The following is a 24083-nucleotide window of genomic DNA, read 5'->3' on the forward strand; positions in this document are numbered from 1 at the left end:
GCTCAGTTCCTAATCCAGTTCTGGGGCCAGTAAACCTTCTTAGACAGACTTGGGAAGCCCAGTTACTGTTTATGGCTTCTCCCTTGCGCTAATAATAAAGGTGATGGCCCTCGCTGATTTTGGCCAGTTGGCACTTGTTATTGATGACAACGCTGTTTACTGTGGTTCTCAAAACCTGATTGTGCCGTCAAAGGTATCCCCCTTCCATCAAAGCCATCTTAGAGCAACTCAAGATTTGTTTCTCTGGGCACAGCATGCATGCTGGGTTCTCCAACATCCCTCAGCAGAACATGTTTGAAGGACTTGGTAGATCATCGTAGACAACATGGATCAAGAACTTTAAGTGATAGTGATCATCTTTCCAAGCTCATGCTATGAGTCACTGAGCGCCACTGCATGTTTGATTCTGCTCCAGGCTCCCTGTTGTTGCATACCAACTGCCCTGCTGGCTCACTTCCCCTTAATCACTACCTGCACCTTCTTTTTTACTCCTTCCCCTGTGCCTTATTGTAGCACCTCAATCAAGTCCTTCTTTACATTACTGTGCCCACCAGGTTTCAGGACCTCAACTGAGACTCAACCAGCTTGACAACCTCTTCTGCACTCCACTACCTCCCTATCCTGACCTTGACGTTAACCTGGGAGTCTTTAGAATCGCACAAATCCCTGTACTAGAGGAACGGATGAAGGATTGAGCAAGTATAGTACAATATGATTAGGAACAATGACATAATTTTAAATAAAAATTGAAATAACTGTAACAGACAATTAAATTATTTAAAATGTCTTAGGGTAGTAACTATAGAAAAAGGCTACAAAAGATGCAAAAATGGCATACAGTCTCTTTTGAAAACCTGCTCTACTTGACTCTTCTAGTGTTTTTCATTATATACAGGCTTAGAATGCTTATGCACATATTTGGACAAAAAAATAGCATAAAAATACAGAACAGTAAAATAATTTGCTCACACAGGCACACGTCTATTTAACTGTAACAAAAAATCCATAAACTTTGGCAGCAATTCATTAAGAAACTAGATACTTTTTATTTTATTTTTAAGTATTGCAACATAAATGAGAAAAGCAAACTCCATTTAGCAGTGTTTCATCAGTCCTCAAGAACAAGCAAGGCCAAAGCTTTGCCTATTTTTGTTGTCCTCACCCTTTATTCTACAGAGTTATCACTTGCTACTCTTTATAACTCTAGTATAACATAAAAATCTTCTGCAGTGTCTGGCACCACTGATTTCAAAGATTCATATAGCTTTGTCCTGTTTCACAAGGAGTCATGGGGGTCCATAACATAAGGTAGTGACGACTGATTTACTCTATTTTAAAAAATAAGTAATAGAAATTTTAGTAAAGTACCCACAGTGAGTGCTGAAAGGCTATAAATTTAACTGATTCATTTATTAAAAATGTAAAATGCTATAAATCTGTTTAATGTGAAGTTTGCTCTTCTAATAAAGCTGATCAATTGGGTGGTCTCTGGTTTATGGCTCTCATTGACACATTTCTCCTTAATCTCCCCGACAGTCTTTTTAAATTTAAAATAGAAGATGTTTCCCTTGAATATTATACTTTATAATGGCTGCAACCTGTTTTTGCTGAATAAGTGAAACATTTGCATTCATTTTTATGTGTTTTGGAGTGGTGAGGTCCAGAAGTCTTTCATTGGCCACAAATAATGCATTTCACATGGGGCCGGATGTAATTAAAAATGCTTTACCACTCTGTTTTTTTATTGTCTATGTATAATATCAGTTTTACTTCCGACCCAAGGTCAAATATCGTTTCACATTCCACTCAGGATGTGGGTGAAGTTTCATGAGCCTCCAGTATCAGGTGATGTTTCTATTTATAGCCTGGATGCAGCAATGCAGCGTCACTTTCTGTACTACATAGATCAGAGTGTTTATGGCTTTTTTAAGATCACAAGTAATTTCACCAATGTACCTAGCCTCGGTGGAGTTCTAATGACTACCCATTGTCTATGTCAGTTTTGCTCATATGTCTTGTGGGTTTCCACACACTGCGCAGACTCATGTAAGGTATTTCCCATTTCTTGCCACCTGCACTCTCACTGCATTTTGTCTTATGTTATTTCACTTGCCCTCTAGTATTTGCTACTCATTTGTTTTGGCAGTATCTTGTATGGTTTTACTTATAACATGGCGTCTAGCATGGTGTCATTCATAGCCCACTACAATTCTGTTGTTGTTTTTTTGTGTTTGTGTCATAAAAGAATGCTCCACCCAAAACTGATTTTTTATATATATATATATATATATATATATATATATATATATATATATATATATATATATATATATATATATATATAATATACAGTATGTGTGTTTCCTACTGCATGTAATTTTTAGTGTTGGCTGAAAAAAAAATTTGTATTGTATTGTTTTCATACAAAACCGAGATAACAAAGGCGTCTATTCCATCAGATATTATGGTGATCAAAGTTGGACAATGACAAATGATATCAAAATGTCCATGAATAAATGTCACATTACTTGTGTCTTGTAATCCACATGCCAAATCATCCAGTTATATGCTCACAATGTCCCAAACAAATGTATTGTACCAAAATATTTTTTAATAAGACCCTTTTGGAAAACGCTCATGTGAATGAAAATGGAATGCCCCTAGGTATGAGCCAGCATTTGAATTATACAACAGCAGCAATTTATTTCTTGCATAGCCAAAAAAATCACACAAGGAATGCCTCAATGGGCTTTTAAGAAGCCTTGTTATTTTGACAGCCCGCAATATCTTGACTCCCTAAGAAGACAAGAAAAACTCCCAAAAAATCCCTTGTATTTGGAAAGAAAAGGAAGATGTCTTGTGAAACACAATTCTGAGTGACCACCTTCCAGATTGGTTAGGCATGTAATGTAGACTTGCCTCCCATCGTTACATTTATATTCATATCCACAACTTATGAGCAGTCAGGCTGCACTTTCATTTTCTAGAGCTGATTCAATTACGGAGGAAACACTTTCAGACGGGTGGCACTTTGACAGGGAGGGATCAACAGCAGGCCTGTGGTGTTTCATGCTGTGTCTCACATTAGCAGAAAATTTCAAAACTCGGCAGCTTACTGTATAATCTGTTCAGTATCTGAGTTTCCAGTCCTCTAGATTAAGGGGTCTGAGTCTTCAGGAGCAAGTCAATTAAAATGAATTCAAATGAAGTTAATTAGCAGCAAAAACAAGTCACCTAATTAAGAAAAGGGTTAGAATGAAAGTCTGCAGCCACTGTGCTCCTCCAGGACCGGAGTTTGGTACCCCTGCTGTAGATCATTCCTGATGTTAGATAGCGCTGATGGAGATGTCTGTAAATTATTTTCATTTTATGGAAGAGACAACTAGTGTCAAACAAGTGAAGTTATCGTGTTTGCACTCTGCCTTTAAAAGACTCAAATATTGTTCTGTTAAGTTCAAGAAAAAAGTGTGTTTAAAAGGACTTTTCTAAGTAATCTTTGTGCAACTCTGCACCGGAAACATGACAGACTGGAGTACCTCAGGATTAGCAAGAGTTTGTGAAACCTCGTGGGTAAATTGATGTTGTGCCTGTGAAAACATCTTGGATATTTACGATTCTAAAGCAAGCTGTCTTCCTGATAATTGGTATAATGTAGAGCCTTCCACAAAAGCAAAAACAAGTGTGAAACCTCACAAAAAAAGCTACACCAGCTAGGCTCTAAGTAGTAGCTGCTAGCTTTAGCTGGAGTAAGCCCAAAAATGGAGAGCAGGCAAAATAACACAAAATGTATCAAAATATTCCAAAAGACCCAGAAAAAGGAGGATCACTGTAAACCTCCAGTTTATGCAACAGAGGGGCAATCAAGAATCTTTATAAATCAAGGATTTATTTATCAAAAAGAGAAAAATTCAAAGAAAAGCTCAACAGATCAAAAAGTGACACAAGGGGTTGATGCAAACAAATGGAAAATGAAATCCAAAGATTACGATCTGTAATTGAAATGAGAATAATCAGAAAACCAAGAAGATCCAACAAAGAATATAATACAAACTCCATGTAAACGATCTTCTGCTTCTGAACCTTCTCGGCTCACTTATACGGCCAAAGGAAGGCTAAGAAGCAGTGATATCAGGGTGGCCCTGCCTCTTAGGGCTCTACCAAAAAAGTACAAGGAACATTAGAACATTTAATAAGACAGAACAATAATTACATAATTGCAAATGAAACCAATAGAAATAACAGACATGACAAATAACTAAAATAAACTGAGAAAATATATCTAACTGCAAGCTGATAATAGCAATAGTGTTTCACCTGCTTTTCTTTAATTTTTAATCTTTAGTTGTATACGTGTCTCAGTAAACTGTACACTGTTAAGATCATGTGAAGCACAATTTTAGCTGATGAATAAGCTCTCCCTGGGCTAGACTTGTAACAGTGAATGAAGGGAGGAGTTGTGTCTAAAATGCATGTGCTTAGCCACATTTCAGTGCTTTCTGCTTTAGTTCACAAGTGCGCTGTTCCAGAGGAGGTTTGTCTACTATATAATAAAACACTAAGGACTGTGTGTCCAGTCACTTTGAGCGGTCTGATTGGTCAGTTTGGTTTTGGTGTGATCTGTTTTGCTTTGCTGACATGACTCATAAGAGGAAGTGGAAGTGTGTGATTTGCAAGGTGGAGTAAAGATGTACAAGGTATCACCTTCAGAGATGGCAAGTATAAAATTGGGTGGGTGGTGAGAAAGGCACCTCAAAAATGATTACAGAGTCTGAGAAGTCAACTTTACAGGAACACACTTGAAAGAGGGGGCACCAGTGAAGAGATGTTAGTAAAGGCATAAAATGCACACTGTCAAGTCGCCTACAAAAATTTTAAAGTATAAAACTGGATAGAAGGTGAGAAAAAAAACATGACATTGAAAAGTGTTCTCCACAATTACTATAAACTACCTGGGGTGAGTAACTCTGATAAAAATAAAAAAAATTTTTGGGTGAAGTATTACCTTAAGGAGTTTCACATACTGTTCAGTATCTAATGTTGGTTTCACTTGCCTCCTAGGCATTTGGGTGGTTTTACTCATAGCAAGAGGGTCTTGAATGGTTTCACTCACAGTTTAGGATCACATGCACTTTCACTCATTATAATGTCTTCTATCGTTTAACTTGGAGTGCAGGTTTTAAAGTAACAGTCAATAAGACAGTAAAGAGTTTGTGTCCTAGGTGAGAAAAACCCTCTTTAATTGATTTGGCAAATTTACTTGAAAAACAATAATAGTTGAAGTCATCCTTAAAATAAGCTGACTACACAATATTTCTCCAAGGAATCTGTTCATTAAATGATGTTGGCTTTCTCACTGGGTCTCTTTACATGGTGTTGGCCAGAAATGGAGTAGCTGTGGTCGGGGCAGAAATGACAGCATTGGTATTCTTCTGAGGATTTCTTTTCCCACTTAGAGTAGAGACATAAAACAGTTCATTGGCTATGCAGCATCCTTTCCCTGTACACCTTATGGAATTGGCCACTATAAGTGACTTTGCATTTATATAGTGCTTTTCTCACTACTCAAAGCGCTCAGCAATTGCAGGTTAAGGGCTTTGCTAAAGGGCCCAACAGAGCAGAGTCCCTTTTGGCATTTACGGGATTCGAACCGACAACCTTCCGATTGCCAGTGCAGATCCCTAGCCTCAGAGCCACCACTCCGCCTGAATTCTGAATGTGATGTGGGTCTTATGTGGTTTCAAATGGTTTCACCTTGTCATTAAGGATCTTGGAGAGGAGTTTCTGTTTGGTACATAATTTGTCTTACCTGGTGTTACTCCTCTCCCAGGTGCTTATCTGAGTTCTGTCCAGTTTGAAAGAGATAGTATTGTAAAGACGAATACTAGGAAACAAGACGTAGTCAAAGCAAAATGTACAAGAACCGAAGACCGGAATATCAAGCTGCTCAGAAAACAAAAGTAAAAGTCAAAATGCCATTGACAAAACTTTGATATCCACCAGTAGGACCTTTTAACCTCTCATGAATTAACCTCTGGAGGTTGTGACTTTTGAAGCCACACCTCTTACAACTGAGACCTGCATCATGACAACTGGGTTAACAGAATGCCAGTGCCCATAATAAAAAGCATATTGTCCACGATGCTGGAAATTATTTTAGTAATATAAAATAAAGTTCAAAAGCTGCAATAAACTAAATAAGCAGAATGTTCATTAGCTCTTTTTTAAAGATGAAGTTAAATAAAATAACTGAATCATGGGTACAGAAAATGAATGCTGAAATTATGTCTTTACGAGATTGTCGTCTTTACTGTCCTGCTGTGTCAGCTGCCATCAGATGGTCTTTGTTTTCATGAACATGGCTGATTGCAAGTGAGCCTTTCAGATGCTGAAAGGAATAATCTGTCATAACACATAAGCTTCTTTCAAAATATAAAATAACATGATAGAAAGAGAATTCTTATCCAAGAGTTGAAGCTGAGCTAAATGAAAAATGACCAGACTGAATACTGCTCTACCATCATGGTTTGCTCTACCTGATGAAGTTAATTTTCCCCTTACCTTATCAAAAACAGAAAAATGTAAATTCTTTTAGCTCAGCAAATTTATAAGGCCGGCAAAGCTGTAAAAGTGACTTTGTAACCTTTATAACAACAGTGATCACCTTACATGATTTTTCCGGCTGATTGAAAAGCTATCCTTTATTCGTGGGCTATTTGTACAGGACAGTCCAGTGTTAAATTTGCCCTGAAAAACACTGTGATCAGCAGTACAGAGAGGTTATGCTTGAAATTTACAATATAAGTCAATGACCGTTTCATATTTATTGCTGTCCTTGGTGAGACACAGGTAAATGTATCTACCTTTGCATCATATAATCCTGTTGTTATATTTAGCTTACCTAGAACATAACAAAAGTTCAAATAGTGTCTTCTTTTCTTCCTCTTTCAGCTGTTCCCATTTAGGGGTTGCCACAGTGGATCATTCGTCTCCCACTATCCCTGTCTATTACATTATTTAATGCCAAACCAACTGCTTTTGTGTCCTCTCTTGCTGCATGCATAAACCTCCTCTTTGGCCTTCCTCCTTTCCTCTTGCCTGGTGGTTCCATCATCAACATTCTTTTCCCAGTGTACCCCTCATCTATCTACTGCATATGCCGAAACCATCTCAATCTAGCTTCTCTCACTTTGTCACCAAACTGTCATACCTGTGTTGTCCCTCTAATATACTCATTCCTAATCCTATCTACCCTAGTTAATCCAAGCGAAAATCGTAGCATCTTTAATTCTGCCACTTCCAGCTCTGTGTCCTTTCTTATCATCCGTGCCACCATCTCCAAACTATACAATATCACTGTTCTCCCTACCATTTTATAGACCTCCCCTTTCACTCATGCAGTTACTCTTCTATCACAAATCACCACCTTGCCTGCACTCACCTCTTCACTGCTCTGTTGCTTTGGACTGTTGAACCCAAGTATTTAAATTTGTTTGCATTTGCCGCCTCTACTCCTTGCAGTCACACCCTTCCAACACCTTCCCTCTCATTCACACACATATACTCTATCTTACTCATACTGACTTTCATTCCCTTTCTCTCCAGTGTGTATTTCCATTTCTCCAGGTTTGCCTCAACCTGCTGTCTACCCTCACTAGAGATCACAATGTCATTGGTGAACATCATAATCCAAGGAGATTCCTATCTGACCTCATCTGTCAACTTGCGCATCATCAATGCAAGCAGGAGAGGGCTCAGAGACAATCCTTGAAGTTAGGCCACTCCCACCTTGAACCAGGCAGTCATTCCTACCACTCACCTCAACATAGTCACACTGTCCTCATACATATCCTGCACCACCCTCATGTACTTCTGCTACTCTGAATTCCTTATACAGTACCATAACTCCTCTCTCGGCACTCTGTCAAACACTGTCTCTAAGTCCACAGACAAGCAGTGCCATTCCTTCTGACCTTCTCTATACTTCTCCATCTATGTTCTTAAAGTAACCCTCACATCTGTAGTACTCTTTCCTGGCATGAAACCATATTGCTGCTCACAGATCGCTACCTCTCTTCTCAGCCTAGCATCCATCACTCTTTCCCATATTTTCATGGTATGACTGATCAACTTTATACCCCTGTAGTTACTGCAAAAAAAAAAAAATAGTTCAGCTAGTGTATCCGTGGGAAACACTTTCTACAGTACATAGATTTTTGCTATTAGTATTATTATGTTAGTCCTGATGTTATGATGAGCTATTGTGCTGAACAGGGTTAGTCACTGCCTTGTGTTAAGTTTTCCTGGAATGGAAAAAAAAAATTAAATTCAAATACACTGACAACCATACTTAACACTTTATACCCAGAACGACAAATATAAAGGAAGAAATAGTAGAACACAACAAGAATAATACTGTATTTTATTGAAAGAGCTTCTACAAAAAGCAAACTCAAATAAAGATCTATCTAACAGACAAAGACCTGACGCTGCTGGAATAACTGTGATTAAAAGGACTGTGCATGCCTGAAGATAATGTTATTAGCGTCAGCATTAGAATTTCCACTCGCTTATTAACTTGTTTTGGCCAGTTCTTTTTCATTTACTCTTGAATGTTGTACTAAAATATAGACTATGATATCTTATTATGGTATATACAAAACAGCTGTTCATTTGACATGAAATCTAGCATGGAAGATCTAGTGATGCATCGAAATGAAAATTCTTAGCCAAAACTAAAATTGAATTTTCCTGAATAAATTACAGTACTCTGGATGCACAGTGTCAAATATCTTTTTTCATTTAATTTTTTGAGACCTTACATAACTTCTAATTTAAATCAGTTTTATTTTGATATACACTTTTCAATTAAATTGAACTATGAACTTCAAGTTGTTAAAAAAAAAAAAAAAAAAGTAGTTTTATTATTGAAGTTGGTCTTTTCATAACGGACATACTTACAAAACTGGTATGGAATGGTCCATGCAGCACTTCCATGTAAATTGCAGGTAGTGATACTACAGGAATTCACTAAACAGAGGATCTTATAATGCAATAGAAGAGATTGTACTGTACAGTATAGTAATATACAATCAAGCACATTAATTTGCATAATATCTGTTATGTACATACATAAATGTGGAGTAAAATGAACAGGAGATTCAATCAAATGAGCAACTTCAATAATATTTAATTTGAAACTAAACTCTTTAGGGCAAATGACGTAAACAAGCTGCACAGATAGACTGGTCCAGGGTAGCTTAATGCCCGTAAGTGCATCGACCTTTACAGATCTGTTGTGGTATGTCGATGTGTGTGTGCGCGTTCATTTTTTTTCTTTTCATTACTGAGCAAACAAGACGTAAGCTCCTGTATCTTCATTTATAAATTTCTTTCAGTGTGTTTGTGTGCTTCTGTGTGCATACATGTATATTTAATTATGTATCTCAAAAATTGCTTATATTTCCAAATCAGTAGGCCATCGTCCCACTGTATCCTGTCAAAAATCCAGGTTAAATTAAACCATTTCAATGGCAGTAATCCTTGACATAGGTCAAACCATTTTTGAAGGATACAAGGATAAGTAATTGACCAAACTGGTCCAAAAACAATATCCCTGGACCTGGTAACAAAATAAAGCAACCTGGTCGAAAAAGAGAGGTCAATTTTTTCAGAATATATCATTATACATAGGTTTTGGCATTCAGGACGGCTGTCCTGGAAACCGCTTGTTCTAGAATGTTCTACTGTATCTTTGCTTTACACAACACACACCTGCATAATTTTCCAATGAAAATTGTCATTTTAACATTGAAATCAATTTTGGTATTCCACACACACAAACAGACAACATTCTAAAAACAGCTTTTGTCAACATAACAAATGTTTGATTCCATTACCAAACTTCCATTTATATGGAAGTGAAAAAAATCTGTACTCTGTTTCTATATATATCATGGCGGATGGATGGGGCCTTTGCCCCGCCGGGACGCCTCCACACTGAACGGAACTGGGGAGCAAGCATGGCCAGAGTGTTACCTTCTCTGTTGTGCTAGATGGCAGCCCCCCTGGGTTCCAACGGTGCCTAAGACTCCCACAGGTCTCCATGGGAGTTGGAGTTTTGTACAGCCCTGTTGGGGTCCGTGGACTCCACCAAGGGGGTGCTGCAGCAGACTCTAAGCCCTGGAGTGCATCTCTTCCACCACACTCGGAAGTGCTGTCAGAAATCCTTTAGTTAGCACCTGTATGCCTCCGGGTGCCTTATATAAGGGGCCAGCAGACACCACACGGGGAGCCAGAGTCGGGAGGAGGGAGACTAAGCTTGCTGGGTGGAGTGGAGGTAAGAGAAAAAGAAATAGAAGAAAAAGAGTTGTGTATTGTGTGTTGTGCTTTTGGGACTGTAATGTGCTTATGGGAGATGGGGAAGAAACTTCTGTCTGTGTGCGGGTTGACTTTCACTATGTATATACTCATATATAAAATCCTAAGCATGAAAGTGCAACAGTGACGTCTTTATGTCACGTTTTTTGTTACACTTTAAATCGGCCTTATTTTAAAACCTACATATATATGTTTGATATCATTCGTTTCAGTATTTATTGAACTTTAATGTGATGTTGTTAGATTTTCAGATTCTTATTCCATTTTTAAATTCTAAACGAAAAAATATCCAGAACTGGCGTCTCGCGAGACGGGACTTTGTGCCAAAAGATATAACCACGCCCGCTGCCGGAAATGAAACACAAAGAGTAGGACAGCTGCGGTACAGGCTTTTAAATGTTCAAAGTGCCGCACAAGATGCAGATCATGCGGCCTGGAAGCAGCAGCAAGCCAGCAGCTGATCAAGCAAATAGGAGGTTAAAAAAAACTATTTGTTTCCCATTGTATCAATGTTTAAGTGGGGGTTTCGCGAACGGCAGAGATGCCAAGTGTGTGTGTGTGTGTGTGTGTGTGTGTATGTATGTATGTATAAATATATGAGATTTTAGGTTTAATAAAGTTGCAAAATCCTGTTTTTGCTTTGTTTTTTAGGTTTATTGAACATTGATTGATGAGAGAAAAAATTTAATTATCTTAGAACAGGGCTGAAACATAGCAAACTGTGTAAAAAGTGAAGGCGTCTGAATACTGTCTGAATCCACTTTAATTAATACTACACTAAACAGTACGTTTCAGGCAAATGTATGTCATAATTGTGAAAGAATAACTTCAGCTTCAGAAGTACCCAACTTATCCTTTAAATGGTGCTTTCAGAGAAGGCAGCTTTAAAGCTCATCCTGGACTCCGTTTCAGCTTTACTTAAAAGAGTCAGTGAATGAGAGGTGCCTCTTTTTTTTATGCCTAAGAACAATAAACCAGAAGCTCCTTTAAAAGCCACTGGTGTCTCTGCAGTTCAGCATCTTTACATGCAGAACAACTTATACTTTGTGATTACAGTTTTAAAACCTTCATGGTACCTCCATTATACATTTTGTTTCTCAGGCCGTGCCCTATATTTACTGTTGCCTGGCAACAACGGTTTTCTGCTTTCAGCTGAAGCTTGTTTGACATCAACTGCCCTTATAATGTTAATAGGCTCTTTGAATTAACTTGGTGATCTTTCTCCAAGTGCTTCAGGTTTGTTTTTGTAGTTCATGAGGCTCTAAAGATTATGCCTTAGCTTCCCTTTATCTGCCACGTTTTTGCCTGACAATTCCTCCTTTGGTTTATATTTTTTCCATTTTAATATGTTGTGGTGATAGCCTTTGAACTTGTTTGGCTTTGGTTTGATTTCACCATCAATAAATCAATCAAGCCATCTTTATTCTACAATGCCTTGAACAAATCTTCATACCTTTTAACTTTTCATACATTGTGTTATATTGCACTCTTACAGTAAAATCATTTAAATTAATTTTTCTCCTAATCAATCTACACTCGATACTAGAATGTCAAAGCGAAAAAGTGATTTTTTTTTTTTTTTACTTTTTGCAAATTTATTAAAGGTTAAGTGCTGAAGTATCTCATTGACACAAGTATTCAGACTCTTTCATCCATACTTTTGGTAGCAAGTACAGCCTGGAATCTTCTTGGGTCTGATGTAACAAACTTTGGGATTTTCTGCCATTCTTCTCTATAGATACTCTCAAGCTGTGTCAGGTTGGATGGTAGTTGACAGCTATTTTCAGATCTCTCCAGAGATGTTCAGTTGAGTTCATGTGCGGGCTTAGGCTGGGCCACTTAAGAACATTCACAGAGCTGACCCTAAGTCACTCCCTGTTGTGTTTGCTTTGTGCTTAAGGTCACAGTCCTGTTGTAAGGTGAACCTTGGTCCAAGTCTAAGGTCCAGAGCACTCTGGAGCAGGTTTTCATTGAAGATATTTCTGTAACTTTCTCTGTTCAGCTTTCCCTCAACCCTGTCTAGTCTCCCAGTCCCTGCCGCTGATAGGTAAACCCATGGAATGATGCTGCTGCCATCATGCTTCATTGTTGGAAAGGCATTGCACAGCTGATGAGGTGCCTGGTTTCCTCGACACGTTGCTAATCTTAGTATCATCAGACCAGAGAATCTTGTTATGGTCTGAGAGTCCTTTAGGTTCCTTTATGCAAACTATAGACTTCTATGTGTCTTTTAATAAGGAGAAGCTTTCGTCTGACCACTCTGCTATAAAGACCATATCAGTGGAGTGTTGCAGTGGTGGTTGTCCTTCTGGAAGTTTCTCCCATTTCCTCACCGCTTCTTTGAATCTTAGCCAGAGTGATCCTTCCTCATATATGTGCCTTATCCCTAAGCTCTACAGCTAATTCCTTTGACCTCATGGCTTGTTTTTTGCTTTGATAAACATTGTGAGATTTGGGACCACCTTCTATAGACAGATGTGTTCCTTTCTTAATCATTTCCTACCAATTGAATTGACCACAGGTGGACTCCAAGCAATGTTTAGTAACATCTCATTGATCAAGTAAAGTGTAGCCCTAACCAGCAAAATCATGGAACATTCTTTGGGGCCTTATTCTAATCGAATAATCTTAAGTTGTTTGACAATATTGTAAAATATAGCTTTTATGAAATTATTTCCTCTGTAGACTTTGCATGTTCTCTCCATGTCTACATCGGCTTTTTTACCACTTATGGTTTTCTTCCTGAATATTGTGCATGGTGGCATATCATGACTAGATAGACAGGACTTTGTCTCCATGGAGAAATTTTGCTTTTTACAGAAGCTCTATAAATAAATACATATCTAGGTAGATCAATAAATATATACTGGTCTAATCACACACCAGAATTACTAAAAAGAAAATTCAAAAGAAAGAAAATCTCTGATTTGGCCGTCACAGTGAGGCATTACACATTTCTTGACACACTTCTGCTGAATGATTCGTTGGCTGAAAATCCTCAGTGTTAGTGTTTCAGAGAGGGGATTTGCAGCATTGTTCTAAAAGGGCACTCAGTTTTATCTTCAGAACTCCGGGGGTCATGAGTGTGTGCCATAACTGAACATGTCCTTTTAATTCGCTTATTGATTTGGTGGGCCTTTCTTAATTGATGTTCCTGGCCCAGCACACCACATTTTAGAAAAATCACACTGGCCATCACAGAGTTATAGAAGATGTGAAGGATGCCACTTTGCACCTTAAATAAAGGCAGTCTCTTAAGGAAAAGGAGGCAGCTCTGCCCTTTCCTATACAGTTCCTCTGTGTCACAAGACCAGTCCAACCTGTTATTGATGTGGATCTCCAAGTTCTTGTAGGAATGGACCAACTCTGCGTCCTCTCCCTGAATAGTGATGGGACATAGAGACTCTTTGATGCAAGAAAAATCGTTAACCATATCCTTGATTTTATGGAAGTCGAGCTGCAGACCATTCTCCACCTGACTCCTATACTCTGACTCACCCCCCTCATCAGTACACCCCAATAGTGTAGAATCATTAGGGAATTCCTGCAAGTGACATAACCTGGTGCTATATTTACAGTCTGAGGTGTACAGAATGAACAGCAGACAGGACTGCTCCTTGTGGTGCCCCAGTGTTGCTCACATCTGTGGTAGAAACACACTAAATGTGTGTGGGTAACTGTGCTTAAAATGGCCTGATGGAGGAGATCCCTTTCCTTGCCTTTCATATGCTGGGCTCTTTGGTGCCTCTAAGTTGACACAGTATGAGTGGTTTTGAGTTTGTTTGAGGTTTTGACCTATGTATGCGGAGACTGGAGTCCCATTCAGTGCTGATTGCTGTCTTGTGACGAAAATGCAGAGAAATTGCATCAACTGCTCTGACTTAATAATAAAAAAAATTCAGAAAATGGATGGACAGAAAAATAAGTTTGAATGTGTAGTTTTGTATCAAAATAATTTAGGAGTAGTGTAGTAGGTCAAAAACTTTTGAATGATCTTCTGAGAAATAAGAAGGATACCCTGTCAATTTCAAGATTTATTTTAGCTCAGTCAAGTATACCTTTGTGAGGAGCATTACTGTATATAGAATATAAATTTGAGCATTATGCCTTAAATGGCAAATCATTTTCCTTTTACACCACACAGCCCTCCAGCTGCTTGTTTTATTGCTTTACTGTTGCACTTAAAGACATGTGAGCATGTGCTAGATTTTGTTCTCAGTAGTTTTAACATCTTTGCATTTATTTTTCACAGACATATTGCGATACACAAAAAGCAATTGGCTGACCTAAATCTTCTCTGGCTGTCTGATTCAACACTTTTCTCATTTGTTAGCAAGGTGTCTCATTTCTTTTTTATGGATCAAAAAATCAAATTTTTTTTTTTTTTTATTAATTCTGTCATCAGCTTTTTAAAGCCTCTGCTACTGACTTATTTATTCAGTATTAGGACAGAAAAAAACTTCTTGCAGCTTTTAGTCTTTGAAATGACAGAGATGATGATACATCTTTGCATTCATTATATATTATATCATTACCTGGCTAGGACATCAACTGCATGGAAAGACTTGGGGAGAGACCATCAGCAGGGCAATACCTTCCCCAGGACAGCAGAAGACAGTTCTCCTGGGCAGCTGTTGCACCCTGGATTCCTGCAGGGTACAATCAGTCTCTAAAATGGAGTAATATTATTTACTCACCTGTGGGAGAGAAAGTGTGTTAGGGTAGAATGGGGTACCTGGCAGGAAGAGGGTTTCATTATCAGGGTTCCTCTTAGAATAAATGTGATAAGGTCTACTCTTAATTTGATTGAGGGTCCTGTCCACAAAATGAGAATTGTATCCTCTGTCAACGGAGAACCTGCACAATCTGACTGCTTCATTGCAGAAGCCAATCTCATCACTGCAGCGGTGAAGTTGAAGGAACTATGAAAGAGGTAGAGAGTTGTTAATGTGCTGGGGACAAGATGAGGTATAGAGAAGGTACCTGTGTGGGTCAGTTATCTTATAATAAAGTGAGTTTTAGGTCCTGGAAAGTCAATAGTAAGATTGATATCTAATAATGGTAAAATTGTGGTAGAAGCATTAACTGTAACCCTGAGCGATGGATGGAAACAAGTAAAATCATTAATGAATTCCTTTAGCTGGTTTCTGTCTTGTGCATGTTGTTATCATATCATTCAGTCTTCATATAGTGTCTATACTGTCAGGGTGTTTATATTTTCATAACATTTGAAGCAGAAGCAGGTTAAGTGATGTAGTCCAAGAGTGGGATTCTTCAAGATATTCTCGCACTAAGCAGCTTTTCTAGTTGCAGCGTTCATTTATGTAACCTTAAGGAGTTAGGGAGATACAGTCTCCGACTCATCATGACCATTATCAGACAGCTTTGATTTCCCCTTAAGTTGCAGGAGTGGTCCTGTGTGTGTTGCAAGAGTTGATACCCAAGGAGTGCTGAGTCGGATGTACATTGCATACAAAGAAACAAGAAAAATTTGTGTGTTTTTTCGATGACGTCTCATGATTGTCATACCACAACACAATTTAAAATGGAGAAAAAAAGATGAGCCACGTCTATGCCCGAATTCGCCATACCTGAAACTTATTTGTTCAACTGCCAGCACTATCAGACAGTATGTTAATTGACTGTCAAAGTGCAACAAGCTCACATTACATTGGTCATTTGAAACTTTTCTCAAATCCCACAAGGTCACCTTGTAATCTGTCATCCCCTTGTGATTCTTACTACTGTAATCTGACATCCTTAGTGCTACGAGATCCAACAACTACAGTTGTTAATTTTGGCAAGTAATGTGTTACAGCCGTAGTGTGATGTTATTCTGTTTTATATGCATGTTTTTTCTGGTTTGTTTGCCTTTTTTAAATTGGAAATTTTATTTCTCACCTTAGTTTTCACTTTAATTTACATTTTAAAGGTACTGATTTTGGTTTCCTTCTTTATTTTTTATTATTTACATTATGCCATTTTGACAATACATTGCCATTTTTCCGTTCTTATTATTGCAAGATTTGTATCCATGATGTCACAGGTCATTTGATATAAATAATTGCAGTGTGCTGCATGCCTAGTTCACCTCAGTTGGTTATTCCTTACATCAGAGCTCTAGTGTTAGCTTATTTTTCAAGTAAGTCCTAGTGTTAGGTTTCTGTGGCTTTGACTTCTGTTTTGTTCCCTCCTTCTACCTTCTTGACACTGCCCATTTGTTTTTGTTCCCTTCAGTTTATTGACATACTGGTTTTGACTGCTGGCTTTATTCTCTCAGCTTGTCCTTCTTCTTCTGGTTCTACGTTGTTGCTCACCGTACTGTAATTATTGGATACTTTGGAAGTACTTTTGACACTTGGTTTTCATTTTCATTTTTGTTAGGCCTAGACTGCTTTGTTGCACAAAACCTTTGATTCAGACTCCTTAATTTATGTTTTCTTGTTTTTGATAGTAATTAATACCTCTTTTATCAAAATATCTCTAGTTGATTTAAAAAATTTAGCCACATCATTACTAATGTTTCTAATACTTAGCTTTAAGTATCTTTTAATTTATTATTTCCAGCAACAGTTCCTTCATTCTCCTAATGGTCAGCTTCCTTAGCTTATCCTTAGTCATACGTTTATCCTAATTGGCTGTTAAAGAAATCTTTCAAACTGCATTAGTAGTGCGGGCCAAAATCCAATTTCATGTGGCAAATGCATAAATACCATTTTTGTGTACAAATAACTTTGGCATGAAAAACACCAAACTTACCCTTTAAGTCATAAAAAAAGGTAGGGCTCAGGAGTGATGATGCCAGGGTGGCCCACCTCCCGGGGCTTCATCCACAAAGAACAAGAAATATGACATTTAAAGGGAAAGTATGGACTTACGAAATCACATATGAAAACAACAAAAATAGAATGAAATGAAAAATAAGAACTCATAGTTAACAAAAGCAACAATAAAACCTAAAATACATATAACTTTAAACTGGTACATTACAGTATTTATGTTTGTTCTTTTGTTTTTTTTACTATTTATTTACTGTCTATTATGTGTTTGCCTTTGTTTTTTGTGTTTTGTGGGTGGAATCTGGTGGAAATTCCCTTTGAAATAGGGGACGAGATCAGCATTCTAATGCTTCCAAGATGCACAACCTTTATTAAAACAAGCTTGATGTAGTCCTGCATAAGACTAGGTTGGTTCTCTATGCCAGACTAAATAAGGCTGGGAGAGCTTTCAATTTATAAAATGAGCGTAATTTCTATAAAACAGTTAAGAAATACATTAGTCAACATACAGATGAACAGTATAATCCGTAACATGCACTGTATCTGAGTAGATCTAAAGATCTCAAAATTGTTAGAGTAAAACTCTTTGGCAAACATCATTAAATGGGATATATAGAATACTACAGTTAAAAAGTTTAAACAATCCAATTGTCTCCATGGCAAATGTACTGGAAACAAATGGTACAGAAAGTAAAGTAAAGGCACACTCCGAGCATTTTACAAACTCGCACTGAAAATTTTCCCTGAGAAGCATCGAGTGGCGGGGCCACCCTGAATATCACAGCTATTATGTAGTGTGAAACTGAGGCATGGATCTTTCAGTGGTTCATTAATGTTTGAAAAGAGTGCATCTATTGTGAGTAATAATTTTTTGGTTTTTGCATAATTTGCTTCTGTTTGTTGTTTTTTTTGAATAAAAGATATCATCTTTGGTCATGTTTGCTGTAGACTGCTTCTTTTGGCAAATCTTTTTTTGTGATTTTTTTTTTTTTGGTCCTTTCTTTATCTATTTAGATAGAATCATTAGACAGGATGTATGTTTGTTTGTTGACCACAAAAAATACCTGAACAGATTTTCACAAAACTTTGAATGTGCCTTGTTGTTGGTCTCACTTAAAATAAAGCCTATTTTCCATATCGGATAGAGGAGTTGGAATGGGAAGGGGTAACTCAAAAACCAGTGTCGGCACAGGGACTACAATTGCAGTGAGGTAGCATGAGTGAACTGGGGGCAAGGATATCATTATCAGCACACACAAACTTTTGTGTACCGTTTTCTCCTCAATTAATTTGGATAACAGTTTCATTGTCTTGCAAGCTTACAGTTTTTGTTTAAAAATATGTCATTTTGTCTCTTCATAAGATGTTTTTTTGGCCATGTCAAATTTTCATAAAGCAGTTTTTTCCCCACGATTTTTCTTAACTAGGCATCACTGGGTACTTTGGCTAGTTTTAAATAAATAAATAGCTTTCACTATATATATTCTGTTTTTAGACTAGTCATTCAAGGCAGATTATATTTTATAGTTTCTCTTTCTTGAAGGGCATTTTTGATATATTTTGGACATTTAGGATATTTTTAAACTTTAAAAGCCTATTCCCTTTTCAGGCTCTTTTCAGGCCTATACAGGCCAACGTCTGCAAGTACAGTTTGGGGTCAGGCTACCATAGTGAGGTCTGCTTTTGGGCTAACTAGGGAAGGCCCTGGCCAGATTTATGGGTCTTTTTAAAGGGCTCATACCCTTTCGCCATTTTGAGTGCACAGAATCTTAACAGTGAAGTAATCCATGAACTGGGATGTTTTTCCCTTGTAAAAGGTGGTGATGATCATAACATAGTGTCTTAGTTTTGGGATATATAATGCTAGAAACTGGCATACTGATGCTCATGGGCAGTCGTGGCTTTGTCTCAAGAGAAGTAAACAAGGGTAGCACGCGGTGTTCTAGCACGTGAGTCATATTCCAAACAAAGGCCGTATACCAAGAAAAGTTTTTAGCGTCCAAACGGGACATATGCCAAGTTGGACTTATTCCAAAGGTACCACTGTGTGTGTGTATATATATATATATATATATATATATATATATATATATATATATATATATATATATATATATATATATATACAAACCGGATTCCAAAAAAGTTGAGACACTAAACAAATTGTGAATAAAAACTGAATGCAATAATGTGGAGATGGCAAATGTCAATATTTTATTTGTAATAGAATGTAGATGACAGATCAAATGTTTAATCCAAGTAAATGTATCATTTTAAAGGAAAAATATGTTGATTCAAAATTTCACGGTGTCAACAAATCACAAAAAAGTTGGGACAAGTAGCAATAAGAGGCTGGAAAAAGTAAATTTGAGCATAACGAAGAGCTGGAAGACCAATAAACACTAATTAGGTCAATTGGCAACATGATTGGGTATAAAAAGAGCTTCTCAGAGTGGCAGTGTCTCTCAGAAGCCAAGATGGGTAGAGAATCACCAATTCCCACAATGTTGCGCAGAAAGATAGTGGAGCAATATCAGAAAGGTGTTACCCAGCGAAAAATTGCAAAGACTTTGCATCTATCATCATCAACTGTGCATAACATCATCCGAAGATTCAGAGAATCTGGAACAATCTCTGTGCGTAAGGGTCAAGGCCGTAAAACCATACTGGATGCCCGTGATCTCCGGGCCCTTAAACGACACTGCACCACAAACAAGAATGCTACTGTAAAGGAAATCACAGAATGGGCTCAGGAATACTTCCAGAAACCATTGTCAGTGAACACAATCCACCGTTGTTACGCCTGTTTATTGCCCCCTCTGCTGGCTTTGCGGGAAGTGCAATCGCTGGCTGGGCAACAGGTGATATTAATCACTGGTTAAGCCTCTGGGAGAGTCACGATGTATAAAAACTTGTTTTTTTTCTTTGGGGCTGGAGCAGGTTTTGTGTTGGCTTGTGTGTTTTTTTTCTCCCCCTCTTCTTAGTTTTCCCATTAAATACTCGCGCGTGTATAATTTTATTTTACCCCCTAGACGTTTAGTTTTGTTATGTGAACTTTTCTCATTTTGGGTAAATAAATGGAGTTTTCCCCAAATATGTGGTGTTGTGCCTGTTTTATGTTGCGACTCACGAGCCAGCCGTAACAACCGTGCCATCCGCCGTTGCCAGCTGAAACTCTACAGTGCAAAGAAGAAGCCATTTCTAAGCAAGATCCACAAGCTCAGGCGTTGTCACTGGGCCAGGGATCATTTAAAATGGAGTGTGGCAAAATGGAAGACTGTTCTGTGGTCAGACGAGTCACGATTCGAAGTTTATTTTGGAAATCTGGGACGCCATGTCATCCGGACCAAAGAGGACAAGGACAACCCAAGTTGTTATCAACGCTCAGTTCAGAAGCCTGCATCTCTGATGGTATGGGGTTGCATGAGTGCGTGTGGCATGGGCAGCTTGCATGTCTGGAAAGGCACCATCAATGCAGAAAAATATATTCAGGTTCTAGAACAACATATGCTCCCATCCAGACGTCATCTCTTTCAGGGAAGACCCTGCATTTTTCAACAAGATAATGCCAGACCACATTCTGCATCAATCACAACATCATGGCTGCGTAGGAGAAGGATCCAGGTACTGAAATAGCCAGTCTGCATTCCAGATCTTTCACCTATAGAGAACATTTGGTGCATCATAAAGAGGAAGGTGCGACAAAGGCGGCCCAAGACGATTGAACAGTTAGAGGCCTGTATTAGACAAGAATGGGAGAGCATTCCTATTTCTAAACTTGAGAAACTGGTCTCCTCGGTCCCCAGACGTCTGTTGAGTGTTGTAAGAAGAAGGGGAGATGCCACACAGTGGTGAAAATGGCCTTGTCCCAACTTTTTGGGATTTGTTGACACCATGAAATTCTGAATCAATATATTTTTCCCTTAAAATGATACATTTTCTCAGTTTAAACTTTTGTTCCGTGATTTATGTTCTATTCTCAATAAAATATTAGAAGTTGGCACCTCCACATCATTGCATTCAGTTTTTATTCACGATTTGTATAGTGTCCCAACTTTTTTGGAATCCAGTTTGTGTATATATATAATATATATTTATTAATTTATTAGCTACAGCTGAAAATTTGAATGAAGATATTACAACTTATGCTTTCTTTTTCTACTTCATTTGTTTGTTTTTGTGTGTTGAGTTTTCAAAGTTGATTTAAATATGTCTCCATGGTATTCTGACATTGTATTAACATGGAAAAGAATTCTGTTCAGATTCAGACTTTCTTTTTTTTTTTATCCTCAGCTAATTTTTTTTTTCTTTTTTTATCCTCAGCTAATAGTGGAAAAGACAGCTGATTACCCTTCCACTGAGTACTCACTGGTGGAGGATGTCGCCCTCCACTTCACTTGTTTGATGGACAGACTCAATGAGCAACGCCTGTTTCAGCCAGATCTCTGCGACGTGGACATTGTCCTGGTGCGACAAAAGAATACCTTTCCTGCTCACAAAGGGGTTCTTGCAGCCTATAGCCAGTTCTTCCAGTCCCTCTTTACCCAGAATAAGCAGCTTCAGAGGGTGGAGCTTTCACTGGAAGCATTAACACCACAAGGTCTCCAGCAAATTCTCAATTTCATCTATACTTCCAAGCTTCTGGTGAATTCCTGCAATGTGCAGGATGTATTAAACGCTGCTGCAGTCTTTCAGATGAATGATATTGCTAGTTCTTGTCAAGAACTTATTAACAATCGGTCATTAAACCTGACCAGCTCAAGTGATATGTCCTCACAAGACAATCGAGGAAAGTCTGTTTCTTCTCAGTTTTACAGAGAAATTAAGCAAGAGCTTGACCCTCCAATTACCAAGATCTATGCCAGGGAAGGCAATAATCCGTACTCTGTAAGAGTTGAGGACAACACTGATAAGCAGCACCATTCTGCTGCCCAGCAAAAGCAGTATTTCAAAAAAGAAGAAGGTGACGGACAAGAGGTATGCAAAATCGAGGGGGCTGCTGAAGAGTCTGAAGACTCTGACAGTCATGGTTCTTTTAATAGGGAGCAAATCATTGTGGAGGTCAACCTCAACAACCAAACTTTGAATGTGTCCAAAGGGATGGAAGGTAAAGCTCCTTCCACAGAAGCTACAGCAATGTTGAGTCGATGTCACACTAAGCAAAACATTTCGGAAGAAGAGGAAGAGGAAGAAGAGGAGGAAGAAGATGAAGAAGAGGATGAGGTGGAAGAAGACAATGATGACAATGAGAATGATGATGCAAATGTTGGGGAGGATGCTGAAGATGATCAGACTGAAGAGGAGGATTTGGTAGAGTCAAGTGAGGAGGAGGAAGAGGAAGAGGAGGAGGAAGAAGAGGAAGAGGAGGAGGAAGAAGAGGAGGAGGAGGAAGATAATAATAACAACAACAACATTCCAGAACTGAAGAAGGATAAAATAGAAAGACCCCAAAGGAGAACCAGAGTTTCTGGGGATTCCACAGCTACAGTTTCACCCAAGCTGTTGGAAAGTGGTAGTAAAGCTAAGAAAGGGCGCAGGAAGAAAAAGTCCCCAGGAAACTTGGGCCCCAAAGTGAAACTGGAAGAAAAACAGAATTTTCCTTGTAAGAAATGCCCAAGGATTTTCAATAACCGTTGGTACCTGGAGAAACACATGAATGTCACACATAGTAGGATGCAGATCTGTGACAAGTGTGGCAAAAGGTTTCTTTTGGAAAGTGAACTCTTGCTGCACCATCAGACGGACTGTGAGAAAAATATCCAGGTGCTATGTTTTTCCTTTCTTAAATTAATAACTCTGATCTTAGCAAGCTGTTCCACATTTTCCTAAAGAATTCCACTGTTTATGCATTCTAAGTATAATGCCTAGTGGTATATGCCAGACATAGATTTCCATGGTGTTAGATGTTTGTACTTTTAGAAAATGTCTATAATATATTGTGCCTCATATTAAAGTATAGTAAAATCAGTAAATGAACATATTGTAAGAAGCACTAAGATTATGGATTTCACCAAGTTGCCACCTCTGCTGCTCTTAGAGGTGGTGTTGCACATTGCCAACACACGTCATTAACGTTAAAGTTGTTCAGATCATGTCACGTTATATATAAAAAGTGGATGAACCGATCCTATTAGCTATAAGCCAGTAAGCTTAAGATGTAACACAGGTAAATTAATGGACACAATTATTGACAAAAAAATCATGCATCACATGACAAGAACACCAGGTGCATTATGGGTTCAGACAAGGAATTTCATGTGCTGGAATTCTAGGAGGAAACGCCAAAGGCATATGAGCTGCTTATGATATTATTTATCTTTATTTTCAGAAAGATTTTGATAAGGTTTATCATCTTATCTCATCTTATTACTTAAGTAAAAATTCAAGGTGCTGCGTCTCTATGCGGTCAAAGTGAGGTACTTCTTCTGAATAAAGCAATGTTTAAAGTGGTATTCCTTGGGGCTAAGAATATACAGTTGATTCAAAAAGTATTCAGACCCTTCACATTCTGCAATCTTCAATGAGTTGTTGCCCATCAGTCTACACTCAATAACCCACAATGACAAAGGGAAAACATGTTGTCAGAAAGAGAGAGTTTTTTGTTTTTTTATCTTCAAAAATCAAAAACTGAACTCTCTCATTCTTGTCAATATTCGGGTCCTTTGCTGTAGTACTCTAGATTGTGCTTAGGTGCATCCTGTTTTCTTTAATTATCCTTGAGATGTGTCAGGAAGTTGATAGAAATCCGCCTGTGGCAAACTGAATTGATTGGACACCATTTTAGAAAGGCTGTCACTGGTGTGTATAAAGTGCCAAAATTCACACTGCATGTCAAGACAAACACTAAGCCATAAAGTCCAAGGAACTCTCTGTAGACCTCTGCACAAAAAGGTGGTGATATATAGAGCAGGGCAAGAATATAAAAAC

The 24083-nt window shown here is 38.1% G+C and overlaps 1 protein-coding gene across 3 annotated transcripts in view; it reads left to right on the forward strand.

The window, feature by feature from the left end:
* The window catches only part of zbtb47b (zinc finger and BTB domain containing 47b), a 135783-nt gene that overhangs the window by 73044 nt on the left and 38656 nt on the right, over positions 1-24083 (forward strand). For all 3 annotated transcript variants that reach the window (XM_039753694.1, XM_039753695.1, XM_039753696.1), the window contains one exon: positions 21480-22919. In XM_039753694.1, coding sequence (XP_039609628.1) covers positions 21480-22919 — 1440 coding nt within the window. The remainder of the gene's footprint in view (positions 1-21479; positions 22920-24083) is intronic.

This window comes from Polypterus senegalus, chromosome 5 (genome assembly GCF_016835505.1).
Source record: "Polypterus senegalus isolate Bchr_013 chromosome 5, ASM1683550v1, whole genome shotgun sequence".
In the NCBI taxonomy this organism is placed as follows: Eukaryota; Metazoa; Chordata; class Cladistia; order Polypteriformes; family Polypteridae; genus Polypterus; species Polypterus senegalus.